Source organism: Pelophylax lessonae (genome assembly GCF_965119305.1).
Source record: "Pelophylax lessonae genome assembly, chromosome: 3".
Lineage (NCBI taxonomy): Eukaryota > Metazoa > Chordata > Amphibia > Anura > Ranidae > Pelophylax > Pelophylax lessonae.
Genome location: NC_138770.1, coordinates 531,328,579 through 531,355,019, shown reverse-complemented (window position 1 = coordinate 531,355,019; position 26,441 = coordinate 531,328,579). Strand labels below are relative to the sequence as shown.

The 26,441-nt window shown below is 44.8% G+C and overlaps 1 protein-coding gene across 1 annotated transcript in view; it reads right to left on the bottom strand.

Moving 5' to 3' along the window:
• SRD5A2 (steroid 5 alpha-reductase 2) overlaps nucleotides 1–26,441 on the bottom strand; it is a 140,002-nt gene that overhangs the window by 4,805 nt on the left and 108,756 nt on the right. The window contains exons 3-4 of the mRNA XM_082252083.1: nucleotides 19,869–19,970; nucleotides 7,445–7,595 (exon numbers count right to left, since the gene is read on the bottom strand). Coding sequence (XP_082108209.1) covers nucleotides 7,445–7,595; nucleotides 19,869–19,970 — 253 coding nt within the window. The remainder of the gene's footprint in view (nucleotides 1–7,444; nucleotides 7,596–19,868; nucleotides 19,971–26,441) is intronic.

Genomic DNA, 26,441 nt, shown 5'->3' with positions numbered 1-26,441 from the left:
GACAGATTTGTGAACAATATTTTAGAGAAATAGGCCTTTTGTGTACATAGAAAAAGTCTTAGATCTTTGAGTTCAGCTCATGAAAAATGGGGGCATAAACAAAAGTGTTGCATTTATAATTTTGTTCAGTGTATATTAAATATAAAATATAATATGGACATTATAAGGAAACAATTGCAAGCTACAGTGCATCCGGAAAGTATTCACAGTGCTTCACTTTTTCCACAATTTTGTTATGTTACTGCCTTATTTTAAAATGTATTAAATTCATTATTTTCCTCAAAATTCTACAAACAATATCCCATAATGACAACAAGAACAAACTTTGTTTGAAATATTTGCAAATTTATTAAAAAAAAAAAAAAAAAAGGAAAAAAATCCCATGTTCATAGGTATATACAGCTTTTGCTCAATACTCTGTTGAAGCACTTTTGGCACCAATTACAGCCTCAAGTCTTTTTGAGTATGATGCTACAAGCTTGGCATACCTATTTTTGGGCAGTTTCTCCCATTCTTCTTTGCAGGACCTCTCAAGCTCCATCAAGTTGGATGGGGAGCATCGGTGCACAGCCTTTTTCAGATCTATCCAGAGATGTTCAATCAGGTTCAAATCTGGGCTCTGGCTGGGCCACTCAAGGACATTCACAGAGTTGTCCTGTAGGCTGTCGCCACTCCTTGGTTATCTTGACTGTGTGCTTAGGGTCGTTGCCCTGTTGGAAGATGAACCTTCGCCCAAAGTCTGAGGTAAAGAGTGCTCTGGAACAGGTTTTCATCAAGGATGTCTCTGTAAATTGCTGCATTCATCTTTCCCTCTAATCTGACTAGTCTCCCAGTTCCTTCTGCTGAAAAACATCCCCACAGAATGATGTTGCCACCACCATGCTTCACTGTAGGGATAGTATTGTCCCAGCAATGAGCGGTGCCTGGTTTCCTCCAGAATTGACGCTTTTTATTTTGGCTAAAGAGTTTAAACTTTGTTTCATCAGACCAGAGAATTTTGTTTCCCATGATTTGAGAGTCCTTCAGGTGCCTTTTGGCAAACTCCAGGTGGGCTGTCATGTGCCTTTGACTGAGGAGTGGCTTTCGTCTGGCCACTCTACTATACAGGCCTGATTGGTGGAGTGCTGCAGAGATGGCTGTTCTTCTAGAAGGTTCTCCTCTCTCCACAGAAAAACGCAGGAGCTCTGTTAGAGTGAGCATCAGGTTCTTGGTCACCTCCCTGACTAAGGCCCTCCTCCCCTGATTGCTCATTTTTCCCCGGGCGGCCCGCTTTGGGAAGAGTCCTGGTGGTTCCAAACTTCTTCCATTTATGGATGATGGAGGCCACTGTGATCATTGGAACCTTCAACGCTGCAGAAATTTTTCTGTACCGTTCCCCAGATCTGTTCCTTGATACAATCCTGTCTCGGAGGTCTACAGACAATTTTGTGGCAAAGGCTGTGAATATTTATTTACATGTGTTTTTTGTTCTCATTTTTTATTTTTAATAAATTTGCAAAGATTTCAAACAAACTTCCTTCACTTTGTCATTATGGGTTATTGTTTGTAGAATTTTGAGGAAAATAATTAATTTAATCCATTTTGGAAAAAGTCTGTAACATAACAAAATGTGAAAAAAGTGAAGTGCTGTGAATACTTTCCGGATGCACTTTATGTCCCCACAGTAAGATTCCCCCACTTCCTGTCCTGGTGACACTAAGACAGCAAGTGAACGGAAATCTCCTGCAATGATATAACCCCGTTATATGTTCTAATAATGCACAAAACTAAAGAATATATAAAGTTAGCACTTTTTTTTTCCATTTTGGCTCAATTATGGAAGAGTTAAAACCCCTTTTATTCCCATCTGTGTCCCATTGTGAGGTCACATAGACACAACAGGTAGTGAGAGGGTAATGCCCTCGGAGACAGTTGTCACCAGAACTGGATTCCTCATTTGAATATTTCTCTCGTTTTCTGCTCTGGGGACAACTCCAAGTTTTGGATTTTCCATATGGAGTCACTGGCACAAGGAGCTCTTTGTCCTGGTGACCAAAAGGAAAAAAAACGGAGTTGTCACCAGAAGGGGGAGGGGGTTCTAATCCTTTACTACTCCATCCAAAACAAAGATAACGTGGATTTAGTTTCACTTTAAAATGACAAGTTTCTGAACATCTATATTGTTATCCGGGGATATTACGATGTGTTCATACACTGCTGATTGTGTCTGTTCATTGTGTCTGTGCTGAATTATCCTCCTGGAGGAGGAGGACATAGGATGGAGAAAGAGGAAATGGGATGGGAGAGGAGGACGACATGGGATGGAGGAGAGGAGACTGCAGGAGGGGGAGATGGGATGGAGGAGAAAGAGGACATGGGATGGAGGAGATGAGACTGAAGGAGAAGGACATGGAATGGAAGAGATAAGACTGTAGGAGGAGGAAGACATGGGATGGAGGAGATGGGACTGGAGGAGGAAGACATGGAATGGAGGAAATGGGACTGGAGGAGGAGGAGATGGGACTGGAGGAAGAGGACATGGGATGGAGGAGATAGGACTGGAGGAAGAGGACATGGGATGGAGGAATTGGGACTGGAGGAAGAGGAGATGGAATGAAGGAGGAGGAGAACATGGGATGGAGGAGGAAATGGACATGGAATGGAGAAGATAAGACTGTAGGAGGAGGAAATGGGATGAAGGAGGAAGAGGACATGGGATGGAGGAGATGGGACTGCAGGAGGAGGAATGGGATGGAGGAGGACATGGGATGGGGAAGGAGGACAAGGAATGGGGAAGATGGGACTGGAAGGAGAGGACATTGGATAAAGGATGACATGGGATGGGACCTGGTGGGACAGCCAGTGACCGTCAGGTCCGGTGGGGGGGGGGCAGGCCTAAAGCTGTGTAAGGGGCCCCAGAATTTCTGATGCCTGCCCTGGTGGTGGCAGCATCATGTTGTGGGGATGCTTTGCTTCAGCAAGGACAGGGAAGCTGGTCAGCGTTGATGGGAAGATGGATGGAGCCAAATACAAGGCAATATTAGAAAAAAACCTGTTAAAGTCTGCAAAAGTACTTGAGACTGGAGCAGAGGATCACCTTCCAGCAGGACAACGACCCTAAACATACAGCCAGAGCTACAATGGAATGGTTTAGATCAAAGCTTATTCATGTGTTAGAATGGCCCAGTCAAAGTCCAGACCTAAATCCAATTGAGAAACTGTGGCAAGACTTGAAAGTTGCTGTTCACAGACGCTCTCCATCCAATCTGACAGAGCTTGAGCGATTTTGCAAAGAAGAATGGGCAAAAATGTCACTCTCTAAATGTGCAAAGCTGATAGAGACATACCCAAAAACACAGCTGTAATTGCAGTGAAAGGTGGTTCTACAAAGTATTGACTTAGGGGGTCTGAATACAAATGCACTCCACACTTTTCAGATATTTATTTGTACAAAATGTTGAAAACCATTTATCATTTTCCTTCCACTTCCCAATTATGTGCCACTTTGTGTTGGTCTATCACATAAAATACATTTATGTTTTTGGTTGTAACACGACAAAATGTGGAAGATTTAAAGGGGTATAAATACTTTTTTGTGTTTTAAACCATGTCAACACATGTACACAGGTTAGACAGTGTTTTCTAACAGTACTGGCTCACATCTGTGAGATGTATTGACCTTTCTGGTTTTGTATGCACCAATGAGCGTTATAGGACTTTTATAACCTTAACAAGGATGATAGCAAGGCAATAATCCGCAGGATTGGTAAAAATGTGTGTGAAAACACATGAAAGGAATGCTAATATGGAAATCTGAGTTACAAAATTGTGAACGCCTGTTGAACTATTATTTTTCTACACCAACCCACTGTTTTAGTGTTTGATCTACAAACATCATTTGAAGCATAGGATAACATCCACATCCATTTTTGACTTATTTCTGCCCTTCCCGTGGCTACTCCGCAAATTGGGCCAAGCATTAGTTATTAATCAGTACAAACATAATGTATACTAACAAAATACGTTCCGAGCAAAAGCCTACTAATGCAATTTGCTGTAACTTTGATATAATCAGTTTAGCTTTGTTTTTTATGTTGACACATTTGCATTACAGCTTGGACAGTTAGGCTGGCCATACACTATACAATTTTCTTGTTCAATTTCCTTTCGATTCATCTTAAACTATGTAGTGCAAGGACCTGCCTGACTTCATACACATTGAAAGTGTTTAGGTTTGAGCTTATATTATATGGTTTTGGAAAATCTAAAGGAAAATTGGATAAGAAAATTGTATAATGTATGGGCAGCCTTAGTCCATTGTTAAGAGATAATAATTTACTGTATGCCTGGAGGGGTGGACATGGGAATTTTTTTTTTTATCTAGAACTTATAATCATTTTTATTTTATTTTTTTTACTTTATATTTTTAGTAGGGGTAGATAAAGGGGATAAAGTAGAATACTTACCTTGTTCATGACTCTGGCATGCACCCCCAATCATTGCGACCAGATCAGTGCTGCCATGGTCGCATGCTGCCCCCCACCCACACACACACACTTACAATGCAGGGTTAAAAGTCCTGATCTGTATGTGATGACACAGAGGAACCCCCCACAGACAAGAACTTTAGGTAGAAGAGAACAGTGCTTAAGCCTGTCACACCAAGAGATAGAGTAAGTCATATACATTACCTTATCCTGCACCCCTAGGCTAAGAAAGCATTTACCGCTGTGTTTTAGGGAGCAGTGCAAGGGTAGATTTTAGTCTAATTTAAGGGATCCATCTTTAAACAAGAATAGTTTCCAAGGAGGAATGTACAAGCTGAACAAAATAATTAATATCTCTTGGTATTTTATGTGATCACTTAATTTCTTCCATATGTTTAAAGCTATTCAAACACAGGCAATTTAGGCCGCACGGCCCAATTCCATCTCTTGTGAGAATCTGTTCAGTTTTTTTAAATCAAACCACTATCTGATTTAAAAAAAAATGGATCCATGTATGGGCAGACTTAAACTCGTTACACACTGAGGTTTTTTTTTTTGTTCAACCCATCGGGCTGAATTAAAAAAAAAACTGACAGATCGTCGTGATGTTGGTGCGGCAATCTCCCCTGTTGTGCTTGTAGCAGGTGCAGCCTATTTTCTCCACGGCAGGTGGCACTCATCTGCAATGGCAATGCAGGTGGTGGAGGAAGTCGAGAGGAATCTAGTTTCTCTATGGCCGGTCACAGAAAAGCAACTATCCAATTGGATGCTGGCACCCCATGTGATTTTGGTGGCCATCCTGGGTTAGGCAGAGTCTATTTAAGACCCTGGCTCTCTGCATTGGCACCCATTTTGCAAGTCGGCAGTGTAGGGGCAGGATACCCCTCTGTCAGGCACAATTGTTGGCATCAGGGAAAGGTTCTGGAGGAGTAAGGAAAGTGCAGGGATATTCCATGCTTATTGGAAGCCTCCCCATTTGGGTACGGACTGGCCAGACTGCATTCTGCTCCCTGAGACAGATGCTGTCAGCTTCCCTAAGACTTCTGTCTACTGACACTTCACTGTTATATTCTGTGAGTGTTCCCCATTAGTTTGCCTTCCTGCCAGGCTTGCTGTATATTGTTGGATTTCTGTTACAATATTTTCCTGTTTCTGCACCTCAACTCTGAATGTCTTCTACCCGCTCTACCAATCTGCACCTACCAGCATGCTATTTTATTCTGACAAGGTGACTGCCCAGCCCCAACCAAAAGCTAAACGCTCCTCTGAAAAATATGCCTGTATACTCCCTAGTATGCATGGACACGTAAGCCAACACAGAGCTGCATCTACAGGCTGCCGAACAAAAACGCAAAACGCCTGTATAAGCAGCATTTTTTATGCCCAGCGTGCATGGACCCTTAAAGCTATATACAAGAGTCAGAACATTACAGCAATAGCTATTTCTAAGTACAGAGATAGCTCTGCTTTTATCAGCATGTGTAAATGAAAGAAATTACTTTTGCCTCTAGGTCCAAATTTTCTTTAGTGCTGACTGAACTTGCACAGTGAGCCCTAAAGACTCATAGATGGCCATGCCCTGAGATTACAGGTAGTGGTATGACGCCATTTAAGTCTATGATTGCTGAGTTTTTAGTCTATGATTGATGAGGCTCCAGCTGTTATACTGTAGTAAACAAGCAGCTGAGGAAGGGAGAGGGGCTTTTAGATTAAACAAAATAGAATGTGGCCTACAGTACCAAGTGATATGCTTCCATACCTTCATTATCTCTCCATACAATGAATTTATTTGTCCTGGGACTTGAAGTGCTGGTTCACACTTCAGCGATGTCAGACATTGCATGTGATTTGCAGCGCACTGCTCTGCAATACCACATGCAATGTCTGTGCATTGCGAATTCAGCCATACAGATTGTATGGCTGAATTAACATTGCATTCGGACCAAAGTCGCACAGGACCCTTTTTTTGGTCCGCACCAGAATCGCATCGCAGGGGTGTTCACATCTATGCGATCCGATTCATGTCTGAACTGACAGTTTGCACTGCGATATGCAAACTGATCTGGGGGTGACGTTAACTTTGTATTTACACCACCAGCGATTTGCATGTGGTAGTGTGAACTGCCTGTAAGTCGAGTGCGATGGATTCGCAGGGTTCCCGCATCGCATATGTGTGAACCAGCACTCAATGAGGCACAGAACATTCGGCCAATAAATAACTAGTTTCCAACATTGTATTTAATAAATATTGCATACAAAAAAAGTGATAAGATGGTAACAAGCTCATTTGGAATTAATCCATATTATTGCACTTCATACATAGTTAAATAAAATGTTGACCATATACAAACCAACTAGCAATACATGATTAAGGCCCAGTTCACACTAAATGTGGTGCGAATTCACAGGGAATTTGCTGTGAATTCGTACCGCATCAAAATCGCAACCTGTTCATTTAAACGTTAAATGTTAACGACACCCCGCAATCGGATCGCATTGGTGTGAACAGCCATGAGATCGGATTCTGGTGCAGACAAAAAACGGGTCCTGCATGAGTTTGGTCTGAATGTGATGCAAATTCAGCCATACAGTCTGTATGGCTGAATTTGCATCGCACAGACCATCGCATGTGATCTGCACAGCAATGCGGTGCGAATCACATGCAATGTCTGCCATCGCACTAGTGTGAACGGGGCCTTAAACAAAAATTGCATCCATAAACCCCACACGTTTCGTTCACTCTTCAGGAATTATTTTTTGGTTGCATGTGCTGTGCCTCATTTAAAGTCCTTGGACAAATAAACTGCTTGTATGGGCTTTTAGATTAGTATTGTTTAGTTGAGGGTGGTTAGGGAGGGTGCGATAAAGTGAACTTGTCATTTAAATAACATAATTACATTATCATCTGTTTTCTGGTAGAGATAGTATGTACAAAGTTTATATAGTGAAGAATCTTTCTCAACGCTCCTAGATCTTACTTGTGATGATGATAGGCTCTTGGTCCAATTGAACACAGAGTAAATAATGCAAACGCAAATCCTGGGAGAGACCATGTTGCTATAGCATAACCAAACCATTCCACAATTTCACCAAAGTAATTTGCTCCTGACACATATTTGAACATTCCTCCTGTAACAAAAAAGAACATTCTTATGAGCAGTTTCTCCATAGAACTGCCATTACTGAAATGATTAAGATACATTAGCACAAAATAAACAATAAATTTTGTACAAATAGTTACAAAGTTAGTCAGGTTGAAAAAAAGACACAAGTCCATCTGGCTCAACCAATAAAAAAACAAAAAGCAGTAAAGAAACCACAACCATACAATCAGGGCCGGTGCTTCCACTAGGCAAACTAGGCAGCCGCCTAGGGCGCATTGCAACCTAGGGGCGCAGCCATGAGTTGGCACTCTCTGTCCATCGTGAATGATCCTTGTGAGCTGAGGGGAGGGGGCGGCAGTGGGGGAGGAAGAATGGACAGAGGAAGATGCCGGGTGTTTGGGGCAGTGGCTGAACTACAAGGCCCTGGCTTTCCACCACTGTTGGGGGGGGGGGGACCCAAGAGGCAGGAAGGGAGCCCACAGGAGTGCTGCCTGCATGATGATCCTCTTTGGCTGGAGCTGAATGGTGTAAACCCTGGGCAGGAAGTGACTCTCTGCACTGAGCTGGTGGGCAGCCGTTCATTTCCCTGGGTCGGTATTAAGCAGGGAGCGGAGGAGAGCTGAACCTGACCCCAAGCTTGGCACTGGAGGGTGGCACCTTTACTGGAGCAGAAACGACGAGGCACCGGAATGGTCTGAGGAGGTTTGGGATTAGGGACGTGCGGAGTTCTTGGACTGCTGCTTCTCTCTTCAACAGGAGCCGGTTGGAGCTGTGGTGAGCACTGTGGTCCCGAAGAAGAGCATCCTAGAAGAAGGAATCAGCAGGATCACGGTGAAGGAGGGCAGAGTACGGGCCACTCTCTTCATACCGCCCAGTGAGTGTCCCCAGAACAGGGGATCAGGGTCCCTGGGTGTGACATGGAGGTTCCCTGGTGTGAAAGGGAATCAGGGTCACCACGTGTGCCATGGGGGATAGGGGTCACCGGGTGTAACAGAGTTTCAGGGTCACCAGGTGTGCAATGAGGAATTGGGGTCCCTGGGTGTGCCATGGGGGACTGAGGTCCCCAGGTGTGACATGGAGGAACATCAGGGTCCTCAGGTGTGACATGGAAAAACATCAGGGTCTCTGGGCATGACATGGAGGAACATCAGGTGCCCCTGGTGTGACATGGAGGATCATCGGGGTCCCTTGGTGTGGCATAGAGGGACATTAGGGTCCCCAGGTGTGACATGGAGGAATATGGGGGTCACTGGGTATGACAGCATAACATAGAGGAGCCATCAGATCAGGGTCACTGGGTGTGACAGAGGAGTTTTTAACCCCTTCCCTTTTTCCCTTTTCAAGTAGCTGGTCTTGCCTAGGGCGTAAAATAGTCTAGCACCGGCCCTGTATACAATCCCATATACACAATCCAATACCCGCAGTTGATCCAAAGGAAGATGAAAAACCCCAGCAAAGCATTATCCAATTTGCTATAGCAGGGGAAAAAATTCCTTCCTGATCCCCCGAGAGGCAATCGGATATTTCCTGGATCAACTTTACCTATAAATATTAGTATCCAGTTATATTATTTACACCTAGGAAAGAACCCAGGCTTATTTTTAAAGCAATCTAGTGAGCTGGCCAGAACCCCCTCTAGAGGGAGTCTTTTCCACATATTCCCAGCTCTTACTGTGAAGAAACCTTTCCGTAAAATCAATACTAGTTAGAAAATAAAAACGTTTAGAAGCCCCGATAACACCTGCTTTAAAGCATATATGCCAAGCAAAAAAATATATATAAATTTTTTGGATAGAGAGATTTCCCTTCACTTCTTGCCCTACTTATAATGATTTTACCAGGCAGTAAGTGAGAGAAAATCTGCAAAAGAGATTCAGAGAGAAATACAAATCTGACAGAGGTTCTAGCCTTCCCTGCTGAGTTAAGCCCCGTACACACGCACCGATTGTCGGCCAAACGATCGGCCGTCTTTTGTCCAGTGCTGTCGTGTTGGTTGAAAAGTGCTCAAGGCTGCACTCGAATTTTGTCGGCCAACAACAACAACCAACTTCAGAAGTGATGTCATGTGATGGTTAACTTTCCGTGTGTTTTTTCTTCTCTGAGCATGCCCAGTCTTGCTCATCTGGCTTTTGTCGGCCGAAATCTGTACTGACTGACGAACAATCGGCCGTTCTGGTGTTGGCCAACAAAAATTTTATAGAATGCAGACCAGATTTTGTTCGGCCGAAAAGTCGCAGTCGGTTGTTGGAAGCATCATACTAACAAGCCGACAATCGGCCGATCGGACGTTGGCCAAATATTTACGGCCGACAATCGGTACATGTCTACGGGCCTTTAGGCCCCTTTCACACAGGCTTTCCGATCAGGTCCGCTTGTCAGTTTTTCAGACAGACCTGATCAGATGCTCCATGCACCTCTATGGATCAGTGGATGTCAGCGGTGATATGTCTGCTGACACCCGCTGCTATCCGATCCAATCCTGTCTGTGAAATCCAGACAGATGGAAACCCTATTTTTCATCCATCTGGAGGATCGGATGGGATCGGATGAAAACGGACAGGCGGTCCATTTTCGTCTGATCTCCCCATAGAGGAGATCAGGACTCTAACAGGTCTGTCTCAGCACAGAGTGGAGATGGACCTGTCATCCGCCTGCTCAGCGGGGATCAGCCGATTGATCCCCCCTTGAGCAAAGTGGAGTCCGCCGGGTGGAGGGCCCGTGTGAAAGGACCCTTTTTTTTTTTTTTATTTCTGTTTCTGTTCTGTTGAGTTCCCCTTACTTCTTGTCTGGTAAAACATCAGCAGGGCAGGAATTATAAGGGACTCTGGGAGCCCCAGATAGCAGAAAAAATTCACAGTTATTCTCCTTCCTTCCAACTCGATCCAAAGTTATAAAAAAACTTTTAGCTTGACCTACACTTTAACCACTTCGGCTCCAGAGGATTTTCCCCCCTTCATGACATGGCCCTTTTTTGCTGTTCGGCACTGTGCTACTTTAACTGGAGATTGCGCGGTCATGCAACGTTGTACCCAAACAAAATTTGTATAATTTTTTTTCCACACAAATAGAGCTTTATTTGGTGGTATTTGATCACCACTGGGTTCTTTTTTATTTTTTTTGCAATATAAACATAAAAGTATTTGAAAAAAAAACCCCAATATTTTTTACTCTCTGCTATAAAACATATCCAATAAAAAATTTTAAAAATAAAATTTCTTTATAATTTTTTGCCAATATGAATTCTTCTACATGTCTTGATAAACAAAATCCCAATAAGTTTGTATTGGTTGGTTTGCGTGAAGGTTATAGTGCCTAAAAACTATGGTATAGTTTTTTTTTACTAATTGCAGCGATCAACAACTTTTCCTGGCCCTACCTCATGCCAGCACACAATGGGTTAATGCCTCCACTGGAGCCCACAGGGCCACCTCTTCCTAGCTAAATAAAAGACAGCCCCTCCCCAGTAAATGATTGAAAGCAGATGGGTCTTAAAGGGACAGTATACCTGTTTTTTCTTGGTGAGAGAATTATAATTTTTTTCATACTTCTTTTTGCAGATATGAGCTCACCACACCTGTCAGTGGCACAGAAGATTAGAAAAAGGTACGAGGAGGCCATGTTTTCAAAAGAGTGCTCAAGGAATGATGTTTTGCATTATTTTAGGATCAGAAGCCCTAAACAAAAATATTCCAGAAAACATAAAACACGTCACTGGTCATCTCCTGACCACGACAATCTGCATTCCTGCACATGGCGACTTTCATGCTCCTCAAGCAGCTCACATGGCAATGGCTCACGTGCGTTTAAATAAGCGCAATATAAAATGCCTTGCCCAGCCCTGGGTACAGGGGAGGGCCGGCAGCCTTAGGCCTGGGGGGCAAGTCCAGTCAAGTGGCCCACTGAACCACCGAATCCGCTCACCATCCATCTGCACCACGTTGCCTGCACAGAGAGAGAGAGGGATACTACTCCACATTGCCCGCACAGAGAGAGAGGGTGACTGCTCCACATTGCCCACACAGAGAGAGAGGGTGACTGTTCCACATTGCCCGCACAGAGAGAGAGAGGGATATAGCTCCACATTGCCCGCACAGAGAGAGAGAGAGGGATACTGCTCCACATTGCCCGTACAGAGAGAGAGGGATACTGTTCCACATTGCCTGCACAGAGAGAGAGGGATACTGCTCCACCTTGCCCGCACAGAGAGAGAGGGTGACTGCTCCACATTGCCCGCACAGAGAGAGAGGGTGACTGCTTCACATTGCCCGCACAGAGAGAGAGGGTGACTGTTCCACATTGCCCGCACAGAGAGAGAGAGGGATATAGCTCCACATTGCCCGCACAGAGAGAGAGAGAGAGGAATACTGCTCCACATTGCCCGTACAAAGAGAGAGGGTGACTGCTCCACGTTGCCCACAGAGAGAGAGAGGGTGACTGTTCCACATTGACCGCACAGAGAGAAAGAGGGATACTGCTCCACATTGCCCGCACAGAGAGAAAGAGAGGGATACTGCTCCACATTGCCCGCACAGAGAGAGAGGGTGACTGCTCCACATTGCCCACACAGAGAGAGAGTTTGACTGTTCCACATTGCCCGCACAGAGAGAGGGATACTTCTCCACATTGCCCGCACTGAGAGAGAGGGTGACTGCTCCACATTGCCCGCACAGAGAGAGAGGGTGACTGCTCCACATTGCCTGCACAGAGAGAGAGAGAGAGACTGCTCCACATTGCCTGCACAGAGAGAGAGAGAGAGACCGCTCAACATTGGGCAGGCAATTTGGAGCGGTCTCTCTCTCTCTGTGCGGGCAGCGGTCACTCTCTGTGCGGGCAGTGTGAAAGTGGTCACTCTCTGTGTGGGCAGCGTGAAAGCAGTCACTCTCAGTGCAGGCAGCGTGAAAGCGGTCACTCTCTGTGCAGGCAGTGTGAAGCGGTCACTCTCTGTGCGGGCAGCGTGAAGCGGTCACTCTCTGCGGGGGCTACTCTCTGTTTGGGCAATCGTGTGGAGCAGTCTCTCAGACTGCTCCACATGATTGTCCCAGAGAGAATAAGACAGAGAGCCTGCCCCTTCCCACACCCAGTACTCAGACCAAAGAGACTGCAGGAAGATGAAGACTAAAGTCTTGGCTGTCACTGCTTCTACACTAAGCGCTACTTGTGAAGTTTGGATCTTCTCTGGTGAGTGAGCACCACACCATTGGACAAGCCAAGCAAGCAGAGTAGCCAAGAGTCACAGTAAGTGCAGCAGGCTAAACACGCAAGTCCTGCTGTCTCCCTGGGCATGACCACCAAATTCCCCAGGCTTTAGGCTCCTCCTGTGCCAATTGCGGGTAGTGAGAAAAGCACATGCTGGTGCACTGGCCCCCACCAGGAAGACTGCCAGTACACCAGCACTGCAGCCAAACTCCAGCATGCCAGTGTGAGCCCACTGCATAGCACATAGCAGAGGGCAAGGTACTGTCACAGGCTGCTAGAAAGAAAAATCTTTATCTGCAGTGAAGGGGAGGGAGAGGGATTTGGGAGAGAGAGAGGGGGAGGAGAGGTGAAACTCACTTACTTGGACGTTCACTGGATTCATTTTAACGCTCTCTATCTGTCGAGCCGACTGCTCAGTTTGAACTTTCCCGCCCACTCCACACATCCTCCACATCCTCTTCACAGACAGCACACGCGCTGCTCAGGATGTGGGCGGGCAAAGAGAGAGAGGTTCCAGCCTCTAGCAGCTGTTCGTGTGGAGGAGGGAGGGGCTGGGTAGCTCGTTCTGTAATGTAGACAATCAGCCCTGTGACAGAACACATCGCTGCCTGCCTGCCTCGCAGTCCTGGATGGAGTTCCTTTGTGTACAGCCGCACTCGGCCAACTCAAGAACTGCGCTTGCGCAGTTCTGAGCTGGTGACACAGCGGCCTTTTTACAAAGCATCAGAGCGGCCCAGGGGAAAAATGCCTCCCTGCCCCCCGGCCCAGTCCGCCCCTGCCTGGGTACATGTTGGACCTGCATGTAGTCTGCAGTGACGGGAAAGTAATTTGCATGGATTGCTTCGAATGACATGGGATAAGGATGGGGATGCTCAAATTTCAAAGCCTAGAGGCTGTAGCGGAAAGTATGCAGCAAATATCCATGCCACAGGCAAGACGCAGGCCCAACTATCACAAAAAGCACGCAGATCTTTCCAAATGTTAAAAAGGAAGGGCCTTCTTTTCCCATAATGACAGAGAGTTAAAAGTTCATTGATGAAGAATTGGAGAAATTCAAGACCAAGTTACAGTAAAAGGTCTCCAAGCTTTATCCAATGAAGCTGGCTGATGCATGTTTAAGCAACGCACTTCCAGGAGTGGATGGGCCCTGCCAGCATCTTGTGCGCAAGTCTCTTTGCCTTTCAATACCCTTAGGGGTGCCATGGATTGAAAAGTGGACTTAAGGCTGGTTCACACCAGATGCAGTCCAATGCGTTTTTATTCTAAATCAAAAATGAATGAACAGTGTTTATAATGGATTCCAATGGCCTATGTCACACCAGTCTAGTGTGTTCCAGTACAGGCAACTAAAGTAGAACATGTTGCATTTTTTCTGTATGGAATGCATCTGTAACATGGCAAAAGGCATTGAAAAAGCATCTGAACACTTCAAATATGCGCATGCTGAAAGACCTCTTCAACTAAGAAATTGTGGTGACATGTACAGAATCTATACTGTAGGTATTTGGCTGTTGACTAGCAACACCGTTAACTTGATGTTCAAGTATTAAAGGGACCTGCAGGAGTGGACATGGTTCTGGAGGAATTGAACCTGGCTGCTGACATTTGGTGGAGGCTTCAATGGACAAAGCGAGTGGAAAAAATAATGTCCAGACTGTGGCCACAGTCTAATAAGAGGAAGCAGCTATCTTTTTGCTCATTGATCGATCTTTAGAAGGGTTCAGGGCAGAGGCATAACTAGATTTCTCAGGGCCCTGATGCAAGAAATCATGAAGGGCCCCCCCCCGGTGATGGTGGGGAGGGGGCTGGGATCAGTGGTGGCAATGGTGGGGAGGGGGGTAAGATCAGTGGCGGCAATGGTGGGGAGGGGGGTGGGATCAGTGGCCGCGGTGGTGGGGAGGGGGGTGTGATCAGAGGTGGTGATGGTGGTGAAGGGGGGGTGAGATTAGTGGCGGAGATGGTGAGGGGGGGTGGGATCAGAGGCGGTGGTGAGGGGTGGGTGGATGGTGGGGTGGGATCAATGGCGGTGTTGAGGAGGGGTGATGGTTGGGAGGGGGGTGGGATCAATGGCGGTGGTGAGGGGGGGTGATGGTTGGGAGGGGGGTGGGGTCAATGGCGGTGGTGAGGGGGGGGTGATGGTTGGGAGGGGGGTGGCATCAATGGCGGTGGTGAGGGGGGGGTGATGGTTGGGAGGGGGGTGGGATCAATGGCGGTGGTGAGGGGGGGTGATGTTTGGGAGGGGGGTGGGATCAATGGCAGTGGTGAAGGGGCGATGGTGGAGAGGGATCAGTGGTGGGGAGGGGGGGTGGAGGAGGGGTGGGATGTGGTGTCATCCTCCCCCACCACCACCTCTGTCTTACTGATCCCATCCCCCCACCACCGCAGATAGGGATGAGATCTGTTCTGTGCCAGGCATGGGATCATTAAGAGGCAGAAAGCCAGCAAGGGTGGAGTTTGGGATCAAAATTCTTCAAGGAAAGTTTACTTACATAGCAGTGAAGTCGGTCAGAGTCAGACGATTCTTCCCCCTCACTCAGCAACTCCACTCCAGCCAGGCATGCACACTTTTAGCAGTGTGTGGTTTCTTTGCAGAGGGGAGAACTCCTCCTCCCCCTGCACTCTATTGGTGTCAGCTGGTCAGCTGACTTTCTTTCAGTGTCCACCCCTGCCTCACTGCATCAGCCTCCTGAGTGTTTATTGGAGGATCGGCAGGGCTGAGGGCGGTGCAGGCTGCAGAAGATTGCTTTACAGAAAACTGCCAAGCCAGCCTCCTCGACCTCTTAGCAACCGGCGGACGCTCTAGACGCCCCCCCCCCCCGCGCACAACGATCGTGGAGGGCGGACTCGTACGTAGTAGCCACTAGCCAGCCCAGAACACTCAGGCGGATGGATGGGCCCCCTCACGCCGCGGCCGCGGTAAGAGAACGGGGGCTGGCGGGCCCCCCCTCAGGTGGCGGAACCCCAGGGCCCGGTCGCAAGCGCGACCGCTGCGACCCTGATAGTTCCGCTACTGGTTCAGGGGGCCAAATCTTTTAGGCCAGGCTGAAATTTACCAGATCACAGTGAAGGGGGCTCAAACTTCCTTTTTACATGTAATCAAATCCAGCTAGACATCTAAAAGGCCTTTTAAAGGTGGGCTCAACCAGGGTCTTCCAGTGGGAGCCAGGATAGCCTCCTTTTGGAGGGTTTGGGCGACAAACATCAAAGACAGTTGGGTGGGAGTACAATCACCAAATCCTTTCATTCATGACCAACAGGTCTCAAGATAAGAGAATTATTGCAAGATTATGTATATTTTTATACTGCAACAAGTTCATAGTGCTGTTGCCACCGAAGAACAAAATCTAGGGGTTTCTCCCCATTCTTTCTAGAACGCAAGGCATCAGGAGCTTTCCCTACTGTCTAGGTTTGAAGAAATCAAATGGATACATACACACCAAAAGGCTCAAGATGGAGTCCATGCAAACAGTCATGGCGATAGTTCAGCATGAAGACCGGTTAGTGTCAATCGACCTGGCTGATGTAAACTTCCATGAACCAATCAGTGCGTAACACCCGAAACATCTGAGTTTTGCAGTGACCAGCTGTCTCTTACAGTTCAGGTGTTGCCATTTTTAGAATCGGCACAGCAACAAGAATCTTTTCAAACATTTTGTTGGCAGTGGTGGCAGTAATTGGTCTTTTTGGATAAGGCTCTACCATTACTTGAACAACATTTTGATTTTTGCATATGTAAGCCAGGAGCTGGCAAAGCATCACAGCCTTGTCCTGGAGGTCCTTTTCCAAGTTAAGTTGACTATTGAACAAACAGAGAAAGCAGTTAACTCCTTCGTAATCTATGAATGATCTTGAAGTAGTATTTTATGCCTGAAAAAAGTTATGGTTTTTCAAAACTGCAAAATTTCCAATGAAGATCTGCATATGAATAGTCATGGAGACAGCATTTATGTCAGCGAGGGATTGCATTGTCCCCATTAGGACATTTTACAGCGGCCATTCTAGTGTTGCCTTGGGCCAGGTGGCACATAGGGGGCTTTTCAATTTGCCTTCCTCAGTCAAAGCGATGAGCTGTCTATGGATCGGAAGGTCTTTGTGTCTGCACAAATTAGCAAGAACTGTAGTTTTAGACATTACCAGTGTGCCTCTTTTGTGGTGTGCCTCTCAACCCAGGAGATGGAATAATTTGGATGTTGGATGCCAGTCTGTCTCCAGTCTAAGGAGACAAGTGCAAAGCCAATTGACCCTGGTGGAATGCAGATTATCTGACTTGGTTGGAAGGCAGTTTTTTTCTAGCATTGCAAGTCTTTCAGGATCTTCCTCCAGGGGGCCTGAGTAAAGTTGATGATTGGCAGCAAGACAGCAGTAGCATACATTGCCCACCAAGGGGGCACCAAGTGTCTTTTCCTGTTACTTTTCACAACATAAACTTTTCACTGGCTGGAGAGCCGCTTACAGGTAGTTAATGGCAGTCTTCTTACTGGGAAAGCAGGATCCACTAAGGGATCAGTTAGGCAAACTATTTTCCAACAAGAAGTACCTCAACTAGTATTGGCTCTATGGGGTATTCCAGCCGCAGTTCTCAGAGTCCACTGAACATGCAGCTACCGGTATTTGCAATAAGGTACAAAAGGTGAAGTGATAGAAGATGGATTCACAGTTTCATGAGTTTTTTCCGTTGGTGTTTGTCATGCCCAAAAGACGTGAGGAAAGTGGACAATCTTTTCATTTCACCATCAGTTTCTCGAGTCATCTTCTATTGGTTTACCAAAGTTATTAGATTGGCATACAGGAAGTAGGCAATTCTTCTCAGGAACAGGTGCAAGCTCCTTCGACCTGAGGAGTGGCAGCCTTTGGGGCAGTTATGCCAGGACTTCAGTGCAAGATGTACAGTATGTGAGACTTTTGCTAGCCCTTCATTTGACTTTACAAGCTAGGCATGCAGTCAGCAAATTCTGCAAAATTTGGGATGAAACATAACATATAAATAATTTTATGTGTTTGGCAGCTTTTCTTTGATTCCAAATGTTTAATTTCATGTGTTCTCTCCCACCCATTTATTCAGCTAGTTATGTCCCATTGTGTGCTGACATGAGGTAGGGCCAAGAAAACAGAAAATTGTTATTAAATACTTACAGTAATTTTCCTTTTCTGGCCTATCCTCACGTCAGCACAGGACTTCCCAGTGCCCTGTCGCAAACTAGGTTATCGAACACTTCAGTGGGGGAGGGGCTGTCTTTTATTTAGCTAGGAAGAGATGGTGCTGTGGGTTCCATAGGAGGCGTTAACCCATTGTGTGCTGACATAAGGATATGCCAGGAAAGGAAAATTACAGTAAGTATTTGATAACAATTTTCTGTTATAACGGGACTGCAATATTTCAGCAAACAATCTGACACAAACTGATGCTGGAGGGGAAATTACTTACTGCTACAGACATCACCAGTGAGATTAATACAGTGATCAGTGATAATACTATACACTCTCACTGTACTAATGACATTGACTGTGGGAAAAGGTTAACATCTAGGGTGATCAAGAGGTTAAATATGTGCCTAACTATGTGTAATGTGTGTAAAGGGTGCTGCTTTTACTAACTGATCTCTCAGTTTCTCATTCCTGCTTTGAAGGGATGAGAAACTGACAGATCACTCCCTCTGTACAGAGCTCTGTGTTGTTTTCCAACACAGAACTGTGGGCTGGGATTGCACACAGTGGATCAGCAGGTCCCGGCTGGAACTTACTCACAGATTCCCGCTATGTACAATCACAGCGGGAACCAGGCGGGGATGCCTATTCATGTGCTCTAAACCCGGAAGTAGGCAATGACCTATGGGTACATTGCTTTGCCTACAGCGGCTGCTCGTCTGCAGTACACTGCGGGTGGGCGGTCCACAAGGTGAGTATACTGTACTTTCAGGGCGAAGGTGGGTGGAGAGTGGTAAAAAAGGTGGTTGAGTTGTGGTTTTACATCCCTCTGACTGGCCACATAACAGAGAACATGCAGCCACTCTTTGCATCGGATGCTTTCATTCACAGCCACAGCGGTGTTCTTCATTAGGGTAGAATCGAAGTGTTAGCTGTCTGTCTATATTCTGTGCAGAGAAAAGCATGTGAATTAAGAACTTCAATTAAAAAAAAAATAAAAAAGACCCTTTGTGCTGAAGTTTATGTGTGTCTGTAAGACTCTCATTTGTATCTATTACATCCAAAGTCTGAAGGGGTTAAACAACTGTGAGCTTATTTCTGTTTAAGAAGCAGGCTCCAGACTTTTGCAGAAAAGTATTCTAGGCGGCTGCATAGCCACTCAATCACTCAATCACTCATATATACTGGTGGGTGCTTAAAAACACAAAAAATGTTTGTTTGTTTCTTTTTTAAAGGTGTTTGTTTCTTTTTTAAATCTTGCAAAAAAAAAAAAAAAAAACCCCACAAAAAATGATGTCAGGAAGGTGATTGAGAGGGGTTTGGGAAACATCCATTCCCCATTCTTCTATTCTGAGTTTCAACCAGGAAGCACTTAGCTCTGAGCACTTTGAGTTTACAGCTTTCAAAATCCCACCTTGAAAGCAAGGTAAACAGCTGATTGAATCCAATCCTTTCTCAGGCAGCTGGAGCAAAGGGCAGGGGAGATATTCTGAGTTTTAAAGACCCCTGATGTTTCCATAAAAGAGTACAGTACCTCTCACCTGTCCAATGCTATCATATGTGTTAGCCCTCTTATGCTAACAATAAGGAAAAATAAATAAAGATAACAAAAAATAATTTGAAAGCACTCTCTGGCCTTGCGCACATACATTCAAACACAAATGCATGCGTGTATGAAAACAACCGTTGCACAACACATAGTGGATACTCTAAATATAGGAAGAAGGTATAGGTGGCGCTGCCTAAAATGTGTGTAATCCTCATAAGTGAGAGAATATGCCAATAAAATACTAAAGGGTGCTGTCCCTTTAAACAATTCATACATTAAACCATAAGTGATATATTACAAACATAAGCCAATAGTGGTCAAATCTAAAGAATTCCAACGCACTGTGATGGGCAGACTGCAGGGGCACTGTGAGTCAGGCAACATATGCTGTAATGAAAGCGATTTTACCTTGTGGAATCTTGTAGGCGAAATCACTTGGTTTTCTCAATGTACGTAATATGTAGTCACTATGAATATTAATAGCCATTCCAATGATGAAAATGAGAACTCCTAAAATTGGAAAACAAGTTCAAACAGTTCAGTGAGTTAATTTATTGTTATCTGAACATTTTATTTATTTTTGCACTTTTGTATAAAGATTTTCTATAGCCAGAAGTCATGTGTACATCCAAATTCCTAAATATGTCACTCTGGTTTTAAAGTGAAAAAGCATATACAGTATGTGTATTTTCATGCATTGATGCATATTGTATTTTGTATGCATTTATACGGGTTGATGTTGTAATACATTTTTTTTACCAATGTTTTTTAAAGTCTTTTATTGTAGCCCTTGCAATCAAGGAAGTTAATTAAAAGAAGATGCAGCATGCTAGCATACAATGCACACTTTATGCATTTTCTCAAACATGACATTGTTTTAAATAGAGGGGTCAGGGGTAGACCCTCTGTCAAGTTTTTTTTATTGCTGTCTGTGACCTATTGGGTAGATTCACCCCTTTATTTGTACTGGTGACCATTGACATCAGCAAAGAAGGATTACACAATTTTAGAGTTGTTCACAGAGCAAGAGGTAAGGAAACCTTCCACTGGGGACAACTGCCTAAGAGGAAAATTTCCCCTCACTTTGGGAGATTTCCTTTAGCCACTTCTCCCTGGGTGGACGTCATATGACGTCCGTAAACTTTGCGGTAGTGTACCGGGATGATGCCTCTAGCTAGAGGCATCATCCCGGTACCGTGGTTTAGAGCCGACGGTTGGCTTTCCGTCGGTACCGACCGATGCGGCTCGGGAGCCGCTCGATCGTTACCTGGGGGTGCGAGAGGGGATGTCCCCCCCCTCCCGCCGCCTTCCGTGGCTTTTACCAGGGCTCCCGTCCCATCGGGAGCCCCGAGCACTCAGCCGGCACAATGCCGGAAACGATCGGGATCGGGTCTCTGATGATGTAACCCGGAGGCGGCGTCCATGACGTCACTTCCGGGTTACTGTGCTGCAAAAGGCAGCAAATTTGAAAAACGGCTAAATGCAAAAATGCCGTTTTTGGCGTTTTGCATACAGGGAAGTGTAGTGGAGGGGTCGAGGGTCTTTTAGACCCTCGATCCCTCCATAAAGTGTACCTGTCACTGCATATTGCTGTCACAAGGGATGTTTACATTGGCTTGTGACAGCAATAAAAGTGATCAGATTTTTATTTTTTTTTAAAAACTGTAATAAAGTTAAAAAAAATAAATAAAATAAATGGGAAAAAATAAAATTTAGCCGCCCCCGTCACCGTTAGCTCACGCACAAAAAAAAACGTATACGGAAGTCGAGCCGCAAATGAAATCGCTGTTCAAACCACACATGTGAGGTATCGCCGCGATTGCCAGAGCGTGGCCAATAAGTTAAAAAAAAGAGCTACACTCTAACTCTAAACTGGTAACCGTTAAATAAATTTAAAGCGTCGCCTATTGAGATCTCTATTGACCATAGTTTGTCGCCATCCCACGGGGGGGCGCAATTTTAAACTGTAACATGTTGGGTATCTATTTACTCGGCGTGACATCATCTTTCACAATATACAAAGAAAAATGGGCTAACTTTACTGTTTAGTATTTTTTAAATGCAGTGAAATGTGATTTTTCAAAATTTTTCCAAAAAGATGGGGTTTTAAAGACCGCTGCGCAAATACCCCGTGACAAAAAATATTGCAATGACCGACATTTTATTCTCCAGAGTCTTTGCTAAAAAAAAATATATAATGTTTGGGGGTTCTAAGTAGTTTTCTAGGAAAAAATACTGATTTTAACTTGTGAACAAAAAGTGTCCGAAATAGGGCTGGGGCTGAAGTGGTTAATATCCTGTTGCTCCTTTGGTACAAGAAGTGAAGGGAAATTTCCCTAACGGTACGCAGACAGCAAAAAAAATAAAAAAAGTTTTGACTATTTATACACTTTTAGGAAGCCACAGTTCAGTATGTGGTATTAAAGCTGACCTCCAGGAAACTTGAAAACTCTCCCTTGCAGTGGGGCTGTGCCCACATTGCAGAAGTTGACTGCTCGTTTAGGTCTAAGGGGTATGCAAATGTAGATTTAGTGCCACAGACTCAGACAGAATAGGGTTAGGATTTGTGAAACTATTTTCCCTTAGGATATTATTAAACTGATGGTAAAGGTATTTTTAATTAAAATAACAAACATGGTATACTTACCTACTCTGTGCAATGATATTGCATAGAGCAGCCCTGAACCTGCTCTTCTAGGATCCCCTACCAACACACCAGGCTCCTCTTCTTCTTAGTGTGCGACCATAGCAAACCACTTGCTATGGGAGCATACCTATGGGCTTGCTCCCAAGCAGAGCTGTGTACGTTCATTGACACACACAGCACCACCTTCTCTCTCCCTTCTCTCTCTCTCTCTGCTGACAGGTTTGATTGACAGCAGCAGGAGCCATTGCTCCAGCGACTGCTGAGCTTTTTCAGGGAGAAGAGCAGCATTGCTGCAGATGAGCAAAGCGCTGGATCAAGATTGAGCTCAGGTACATATATAAGGGGGCACTGGGGTAGCTGACATGTTTACCTTAATGTAGAGAAAGCGTTAAGGTGAAAACTTTTTACCTTTTAGAACCACTTTATTGAGCCAATGTGGATTCTCATTTAAATTCTCCTTTTTGTCCACTAGATGGCGATCGATTGGTTGCTTTATTGTATATACTGTATTTTAATTCTTTTTAATTTTCAGTGATTTTCAGCATACACAATTAGCGTTTTTTAAAAATTGACATGTAAGTTGTTTTTTTTTTTTTATATCTTTCGCTTTAAATTACTTTTGCATACATTACGTAGTACTGCAGTGCCCTCATACCGATTGACTGATGTCTGATATTTTGACCAATATACAGTGCCTTGAAAAAGTATTCATACCGGTGGCAGCCGGTGCGTTGGGGGCGCAGGGGCGCCGCCCCCCCATCCATGCAGATGGAGTTCAATGGGGTTTTTTTTTCTTCTGAAGCACGTGATTAGAGTCAAAGGCTCTAATCAAAGGCTCTAATAGGCTTCAGAAAAGGGTGGACCCTGGGCGCAGAGCAGTGCGCCCCGGGCCCACCCATTGTGTGACAATAGCGAATGAATATTCGCTATTGTCACACGGATCCTCCTCCTGGGCATTCAGGAAGCGAGTCTGAGACCCGTTTCCTGATTGGCCAAAAGGCGAACTCTTGCGACTGGCCGAGGAGGAGGATTCGGGAGACGCGGGGGACTGAGGAGAAGCCGCCGCTGCATCAGGTAAGTGCATTGGTCTCTCTGCACGCTGTGCTAACTCTGCATTGAATGGGGGCATGCTGTGCTAACTCTGCATTGAATGGGGGCACGCTGTGCTAACTCTGCATTGAATGGGGCACGCTGTGCTAACTCTGCATTTAATGGGGGCACGCTGTGCTAACTATGCATTGAATGGGGGCACGCTGTGCTAACTCTGCATTGAATGGGGGCATGCTGTGCTAACTCTACATTGAATGGGGGCATGCTGTGGTAACTCTGCATTGAATGGGGGCACGCTGTGGTAACTCTGCATTGAATGGGGGCAGCTGTGGTAACTCTGCATTGAATGGGGGCACGCTGTGCTAACTCTGCATTGAATGGGGGCACGCTGTGCTAACTATGCATTGAAGGGGGCATGCTGTTCTAACTCTGCAATGAAGGGGGCACGCTGTGGTAACTCTGCATTGAATGGGGGCACGCTGTGGTAACTCTGCATTGAAAGGGGGCACGCTGTGGTAACTCTGCATTGAAAGGGGGCACGCTGTGGTAACTCTGCATTGAATGGGGGCACGCTGTGTTAACTCTGCATTAAAAGGGGGCACGCTGTGGTAACTCTGCATTGAAAAGGGGCACGCTGTGGTAACTCTGCATTGAATGGGGGCACGCTGTGGTAACTGCATTGAATGAGGGCACACTGTGGTAACTCTGCATTGAATGGGGGCACACTATACTTTTATTACTGAAGGCCCCTTTCACACTTTTGTGACCTCAAAGTCATGCAATTTTTTGCCGTGTTTTTTGCCACAAAGCAATGCCTGTTACATTTTTCTGTTTGCGCCCCCCCCCCCCCCCCAAAAGTTTTGAGCACCAGCCGCCACTGATTCATCCATGGAGTATAGGTTTATCTGAGGTGTATATCAGGGGTGTGCTTCTTCCACACATGTCCACCAACATTCATATAGAAGACATTTCCCACACTCAAGGCACTAATGCACTTCGAGGGTTGTGTGGGATCCCTGATGTAGAGGAAGACAGGACTTCAGTGAGGAACAATTTCCTCACTCAGGACAGGAAAGCAGCTTCTCCCCCATGTGAGATCTCTGATCTCAATGCAGAGTTACCACAGCGTGCCCCCATGCAATGCAGAGTTACCACAGCGTGCCCCCTTGCAATTTAATTTTCCATGTTTTCTAATGTTACAACCAAAAACCTTAATGTATTTTATTGGGGTTTTATGTGATAGACCAACACAAAGTGGAACATAATTGTGAAGTGGAAGGAAAATGATAAATGGTTTTCAAAATTTGTGACGTGCATTTGTATTCAGCCCACTTTATTCTGATACCCCTAACTAAAATCTAATTGCATTCAGAAGTCATTTAATTAGTAAATAGAGTCCACCTGTGTGTAATTTAATCTCAGTATAAATACTGCTGTTCTGTGAAGATGTGGAGAAGTTTAAAGCAGGGTTATGTTATAGAAAAAGATATCCCAAGCTTTGAACATCTCACGGAGCACTGTTCAATCCATCATCCGAAAATGAAAAGAGTATGGCACAACTGCAAACCTACCAAGACATGGCCGTCCACCTAAACTGACAGGCAGGGCAAGGAGAGCAAAATCAGAGAAGCAGCCAAGAGGCCCATGGTAACTCTAGAGGAGCTGCAGAGATCCACAGCTCAGGTTGGAGAATCTGTCAACAGGACAATTATTAGCCACGCACTCCACAAATCTGGCCTTTATGGAAGAGTGGCAAGAAGAAAGCCATTGTTGAAAGAAAGCCATAAGAAGTCCTGTTTGCAGTTTGCGGGAAGCCATGTGGGGGACACAGCAAAGATGTGGAAGAAGGTGCTCTGGTCAAATGAGACCAAAGTTGAACTTTTTGGCCTAAAAGAAAAATGTTATGTGTGGCAGAAAACCCTGAACACACCATCCCCACTGTGAAACTTGGTGGTGGTAGCATCATGTAGCGGGAATGCTTTTCTTCAGCAGGGACAGGGAAGCTCGTCAGAGTTGCTGGGAAGATGGATGGAGCCAAATACAGGGCAATCTTAGAAGAAAACCTGTTAGAGCCAGCAAAAGATTTGAAACTGGGGCAGAGGTTCACCTTCCAGCAGGACAACGACCCTAAACATGCAGCCAGAGCTACAATAGAATGGTTAAGATCAAAGCATATTAATGTGTTAGAATGGCCCACCACACAACCTATTAACCAATACAAAAGATCTCTAACCATAACCAGATATCTGCTTAATGCAGCTAAAATCCTAATTCCCAGGTCTTGGAAAACCACACACTCCCCTTCCATCAAAGATTGGATTACAGAGATAAACCACTTTCACTCTATGGAAGAGACTCTTGCCATATCAAATGATAACTTAGTTCACTATCACAACATCTGGAATACTTGGAATAAATTTAGATATTTCCGATGAATATATCCACCTTATGGGCACTTGAAATAATTTCATACTCTATGCAACATATCACCCCTACACCTTGCTAATAACTACTGTTGAATAATGACCAACAATCCCACGGATTGTACCATTCCTTCTAACTGCCTGAAGTTACAGTATACTTTTTTTAAGCCTAGGCCATGATCTTAATATGTTTCAATATAATGATTTTTTTTTTTGCTCACATTTTCATAACACACTTATATCCTCCTTCTTTTTTATTCATTTATTTATTATTTTTTAATATAAAAAACCCTACTGATAAGTCAGTTACATGATTGCCTGGTTTGAAACTAACTTATCTACGAAGCTTATTAATGTTTTTTCACTGTCTGAGCTTTGTATTTTCTTTTCCCTGTATATTTCCTTTAAATGCCATTCACATTATTTGTATATTTGTATACTTTAAAAAATGTCTTTAATAAAAATATATTGTGAAAAAAAATAATGGCCCAATCAAAGTCCAGACCTAAATCCAATTGATAATCAGTAGCAAGACTTGAAAATTTCTGTTCAGATGCTCTCCATCCAATCTGACAGAGCTTGAGGTATTTTGCAAAGAAGAATTGGCAAAAATGTTTCTTTGTAGATGTGCAAAGCTAGTAGAGACATACCAAAAATAATTGAAGCTGTAATTGCAGTGAAAGGTGGTTCTACAAAGTATTGATTTAGGGGGGCTTAATACAAATGCACACCATACTTTTCAGATATTTATTTGTAAACAAATTTGAAAACCATTTGTCATTTTCCTTACACTTCACAATTATGTGCCACTTTGTGTTGGTCTATCACAAAAAATCCCAATAAAATTACGTTTTAGGTTGT